Here is a 6,000-nt window from a genome sequence, read left to right on the forward strand (position 1 = left end):
TGAATTTTGCTCTAGTAGAGAAGCTGAAAGGAATTTACCCTTCAAGTTGAAGTGAAATTAACAGGCATGGCAAGGGGTTGAAAAATTCCCAAAGGAAAGTGCCTGCTTGTTTCATTAATGGGTTCTGCAAAGCTCTTTTCTAAGCAAAACCCAGATCAAAGACTGACTCTGGAAAGTAGCTTTTAGAAAAAGCAAAACTATATACAATGGAATAAAGACGTTAATTTCTTGCTCTTCCTCCTATTACTTTCTTGACTTCTTTGTTTTTCTGGGAACTATCCAGGAACACAGGACCCTTTTATAGAAGTGGGATAATCAGGCCCTCACTAATTTGTCCCGAAGTGAGGCACACCTGTAACAGAAGAGGAGGCACAGAGGATGAAAGGGGAGGGGAGGAGAGCAAAGAGAATTGAGTGTTTAACTGTGGCGTCAAAGTGCTCTGCCTCGAAAATCTCTACTCCAAGCACGGAATTTACATTTAAATAATAGCTCTCTCCACAGGCATCTCAGCCCCTGCTAGCACTCATAAATTGGTGAAAAGATCCCTTGTTACCGCAGAGAAAAAGCAGTCCCAGAGCCCAGAGGAGAATGCCAGCTGTAGTCAGCTGAGAAGCCAGAGTCCAGCGCAACCTCCCGGCAGAAGTCCGGGGAGAGAACTGGAAGTGAAGTCCTCCCTAATTCCAGTACATCAGTCCCTTTGGGGTGAAAGGTTGTCAGGTGGGAAGATGGGAAGCTCAGGATCCCCAATTCCACAGTGCGTTAAGGAAGGAGAGAGGAAGATTGGGGGTGGGGCGCCCTAACCCTAAAGGTCTAAAACAAAGGGAACTGACTGGAGGCAATTCTATAAGGGGAGTTGGGTGGAAATAGCAACCCTTGCTATTTGCCTAAGGTGTGATCTTGGATTGGTCTTTTCGCTCTTCAGGCTCTTGCTTTCCTCATTTGACAAAAGAAGGGACTGAGTTCTGGTGATATCAAAGATCTCGTCGAGTTCGAAATCCTTTGACTATAAAACACTCATTCCACTCCAGAGGCTAGCCTCAGAAATTGTGGAGAGTCAGGCTGGGTGGGAATGAGAGTGAGAGAAGAGGAGCTTTGACCCAGCCAGTAAAGGCAATAAACACTCCCTTCTCATTTTTCCCTACGCAGAGATCTTTGTCGAAAAATTTAGATAGATTTGGAAGAGACCCTAGAAATCCCTATTCCAGCAGCCTCATTTTACAGAGATGGAAATTGAGGTCCCAGGAAATGGCTTGAATGACTAATAACTTGGGCTCTTCTGCCTTCTTGTGCAGGGCCCTTTCTACTACAGGAAAATACCGCAGCTCCCTTTACCACCAGCATCACTTTTTAGAGTGGATAGAAGGAAGTAACCTGTACTCTCCCTCCCATCCCTGCGCTCTCGCCTTGAAAGCTATGGTGAAGACTTGAGTTGCCTTCGCTGAAAAAAGAACAATTCTCCATGGCAGAAGAAAAACTCCTTTTGGGGCGGGTGGTGGTGGGAAAAGTATGGGAGTGGCGGTGATGATGGAATGTTCAAAGCCAAGGTAGGGAATATGAACTGTTTTATCTAAACTTTATATTTACTCCAGCTCCCAGCGCTGTATTCAGCATACACCAGACCAACAAATAAATAAACGTTTGTTGAATGAATGAATGAATGAATAGAATGGATGTTATTGGTTGTGATGATGAGGCAGAGAAGTAGGATGGAGCTTCCAGATGACAGAGCGAGAAGATCCCAGCTCCCCATTCCCCAACCCGGATAAACGGGAACAGGAGGTCTCTCACCTGAATGACGATCTTGAGCGTGGAAGTATCTACAATCGTGGAGCAGATGAGGTTATTGGGATCATCTTCGGGACCGGCATTGAACTGGCCCATAGTGAAGAGCATAGGGATGGCGAGCAGGAAGGAGAGGATCCAGATGCAGCTGATGAACTTTTTGGTTCTGCTCCTGGACATGATGCTCTTAGCCTTGAACGGGTGGCAGATGGCCATATAGCGTTCCAGGCTGAGGCTGGCGATATTGAGAGCGGTGGCATAAGTGCAAGCATCCCGAAGGAAGTAGTAACCCCGGCACACCGCATCGCCGAAGGCCCAAGGGTGGTGGACCCATATGAAGTTGTAGAGCTCGATGGGCATGGACAGCAGGAGGATGAGGAGGTCAGAGAGGGCCAGACTAGCCAGGTGGTAGTGGACGGTACTCTGCAGGTTCTGCAGTGATTTCTTGCGCACCAGGGTGAAGGCAGTGACCGAGTTCCCCACGGTGCCCACCACGAAGAGCGTCAGGTAAATGACAGTGACCAACACCTTAGAGTAGATGTCTGTGTTCACGTCCAGGTCAGTGTCTGGGGTGAGGAGCCTCTCTGACGAGTTGGCAGTGCTGTTGCTGTAGCTGGGGGCCAGGAGGGAGGGGTCCCCCACTCCACCTTCCGACTGCTCCAAGCGGAAAGAACCTGGTTCTGCCTGGTTGGAGGGTGCGGGTGCTGTGCTGTTGAGGCGCATCTTGGCCAGTGGTGCTGAGTGAGAGTGGGGCGGCCAACCCCACAGAAAGGAGGATTAGGGGGCGACTGCGGATAGCCCAACCTGTCCTGAGTCTGTGTCCCTCTGTATTCTCACTCCCTCAGAGCTCAGAGACCACCCCCTTCGTCCCCTGCAAAAGCTTTCACTGCCAGGGACTGGGGAGAGCTGGATACATCCGTTTTAGCGCGGTTGACAAGACAAGGTAGGGACCGAGGTGTCAGCAGCCTTCTCTCAGCATTTCCAGTATAGAGTAGTGCCGCCAAAAGCCCAGAGTCTTTGTCCGCTGTGAAAAGGGCGCGCGCGTTTGGCTCGCGTTCCTTTTCTCAGGCTGTGGGTCCTGGACTACGCCAGTCAGCGTTCCGCCTCTAGCCTCCCATCTTCCCCAAGCCGCTCCGAGCCGGCTGCGGAGTGCCTCTGACAGCAAGAGGAGCTCGCACAGGAACACACCCGGCGCGCGCACTTACGTATACTCACACACACACAGAGTCCTCATCCTGCACACACTAGGGGTGGGGATGGGGATGAGGGGTACGGGTGGAGGGGGAGAAAGAGAGAGAGGGAGAGAGAGGGAGAGAGAGAGAGAGAGAGAGAGAGAGAGAGAGAGAGAGAGAGAGAGAGAGAGAGAGAGAGAGAGAGAGAGAGAGAGAGGAGAGAGAGAGAGAGAGAGAGAGAGAGAGAGAGAGAGAGAGAGATTTTTTTTTTTTCTCCAGGGGTCGCTTGCTGGTTTGGGTGTGGGCAAGGACGCTGTATGTAAGGGAATAATGCTGTTCTGGATTGTCCAGTGAGTAGGCTGTGGGAAAGGGAGCATTTGATTCCAAAGCAGCATCTAACTTCTTTCCTTTGGTGAAACCTGAATCGGAAGCAGGGAAAGGGGAGGAATGAAAACAATTACAGCTGGCTTTCAGGGGGAAATCATGGTGCTGACTTAATGCTCCTCTGGTGTTTCCTCCAAATGTTCTTTTTGAACTGGGAACTCAACAAAGGATAGTAAATGTTTTCATAAAGAAGAGATCATGACTGGAACCAGGGATGAGGGTGGTCCTCTCCATCACTGGGGGTCTGCATCTAGAGATAATACAGAGATGATCTTTCCTCAGCCTGGTGTAGTGGAAAGAATCATGGACCAAGAATGAGGAGTCCTGGGTTTCATGCACTAAAGGCCATTTGAGTTGATTTTTCTCTCCTGTTAACATGAAGAGAGAATAATAGTTCTTGTGCATTGATAGACTAATTCAAGGGGCATAAGATTATGAACCTGAGAGATTAAAAGGCTTATGGTGCTTTCAACAGAAAGAGAAATTTGGAAGAGAAGTGGCAGGGTGGGGGAAGAACAACGAGTTGTGTTCTGGACATGTTGAATTCAATATGTCTCTGGAACATCCTGTTTGAGATACCCTTAGGCATCACATGCTGATATGAACTGAAACTCAGTGGAGAGAAGGGTACAGAATATACATAGTGTCCCAGAAGTATTAGTATAATTTTAAGATTTAATAGCTTAAATAGCTATAACTAGCTTAATAGTTTCATAGTTTAAGTTGTTCTAAGACTTTGGGGATGCCCTATATAAATATGGGAGTTATCTGCATAAAAATGATGATTAAATCCACTAGATGTGAGGAGTTTACTAAGATGAAAAGCATGTATAGAGAAGGCAAGAAAACACAGGACAGTCTTGGGGAATATGTACTATTAAAGTCTGTGATATAGATGAAGGGCCAGGAAAGGAAGCCAAGGAGAAGTTAGAAAGAGAACTGGGAGAGTGGTGTATAAGAGAATCCTAGATAAGAGAAAGGTGTGAACAGTATCAAATGTAGCAGAGAGTCAAAGTGGAATGAGGGCTGAGAGAAGAGGGCCATGTTGCAAAATTAAGAGATCATTGATAATTTTTGGGAAAAAAAGCTTTAGTTGAGTAATGAGGTTGGAAACCAGATCGCAAAGGGTTAAGAAATGATTCAAAGGAGAGAAAGAAGAGGCAATAAGTATAGACAATGAATATGGAGGAGAAAAAGAGATATCATGCTATAAGGGGATGGTAGGATCTAGTGAACATTTTGTATGGTTGAGGAAGACTTGTGTTTGAAGGCAGTAGTGAATTAGTGATAGAGACTGAAAATGAGAGAAAAGGGGGAAATGACTAGTGAGCAATCTACTGAAGTTGGAAAGGGCATGTGATATGTTAACTTGACTTTAGCAAGAAGGATCATCAAGAGGAAAGGAGGAAAAAGTGAGAATATTGTTAAGGGGTTTTAAGATGTGAATAAGGCAGGAAAATTTTGATACAATACACTTCAAAGAAGGTAAAGGTTGCTCATTATTTTTTTCTCATTAATTGCCTCTCCCTTTCTTATTTTCTCTATTACTGTAGAGACTAACACCATCTTCCCAGGTCTTTGCACTTGCAATCCAGGAGTCATTCTGGACTACTCATTGTCTCTCACTCTCTATATCCAATCTGTGGCAAGGTCTCTTGATTTCACTTTTGGAACATCTTCTTTATATGCTGCCTTCCCTACTCTGGCACTGACACCACTCTGGTCCAGGCCCTCATCCCTTCATGTGTGGATTATTGCAATAGTCCATTGGTGAGTCTGTCTACCTTAGTTTTCTCCCTGATCTAATTCATTCTTCATCTGGCCATCAAAGTAACTTCCCTAAAGCTCAGGTCCAATCACATCATTCCCCTACTAATTAACTCCAATGGCTCCCTATTGTCTCCAAGATCAAATACAAAATGTTGTTTGGCATTTGAAGCCTTTTATAATTTAGCCTTCTCATACCTTCCCAGTATGCTTACACTATTCCTTGACATATGCTTTTTGAAACCATAAATTCTGGCTGTTCTCTGAACAAGACAATCCATTTCTTAGTTCTGGTCTTTTTTCTCTAGCTGACTTCCATGACTTCCAATCTCCCTGGCTTCCTTTAAGTCTCAACTAAAATTCTATCTTCTACAGGAAGCCTTTCAACCCTCTGAATTTCAGTGCCTTCCCTCATTATTTCCTGTTTTTCCCTATATAAAGCTTGCTCCGTATATATTTTTTTGCAATGTGTTTATCTCTTTCATTATGTTGTAAGCTCCATGAGGGCAGGGACCATCTTTTGTCTCTTTTTGTTTCCCCAGTGTTTAGCGTAGTTCAAGGAACATAGTAGGCACTTAATAAATATTTATTGATTGATCAATTGATTGCTTAGCCATAGTGGCAAAAGAAGAGCCTGGAAGGTGCAGGGAGAGGGGACAAAAATTATTCCAGCTCCCCCTGAAAAAGCAATATGTTGTAAGATGTAAGTAAAAGTACAAGCAGTGCTGTAATGTATGGCCAGGGATGCACTGGTATTTAAGAGGAAGTAGAATTCAACAAGATCAAATAAAGTATTGCTGTAGCTAAGGCTAATATCTTTAGAAATAGTGTTAGAAATACTAGAAATTATCATCATCATCATAATAGTAACAATATAATAATAGCAACTAATGAA

At 45.1% G+C, this 6,000-nt stretch overlaps 1 protein-coding gene across 1 annotated transcript in view; it reads right to left on the minus strand.

The window, feature by feature from the left end:
• NTSR1 (neurotensin receptor 1) overlaps nucleotides 1-3,021 on the minus strand; it is a 146,071-nt gene extending 143,050 nt beyond the window's left edge. Inside the window, exon 1 of the mRNA XM_001376597.3 lies at nucleotides 1,789-3,021. Within this exon, the coding sequence (XP_001376634.2) occupies nucleotides 1,789-2,505 (717 nt within the window). The 5' untranslated portion in view covers nucleotides 2,506-3,021. The remainder of the gene's footprint in view (nucleotides 1-1,788) is intronic.
• Between the last annotated feature and the right edge of the window lie 2,979 nt (nucleotides 3,022-6,000).

Source organism: Monodelphis domestica, chromosome 1 (genome assembly GCF_027887165.1).
Source record: "Monodelphis domestica isolate mMonDom1 chromosome 1, mMonDom1.pri, whole genome shotgun sequence".
NCBI lineage: Eukaryota > Metazoa > Chordata > Mammalia > Didelphimorphia > Didelphidae > Monodelphis > Monodelphis domestica.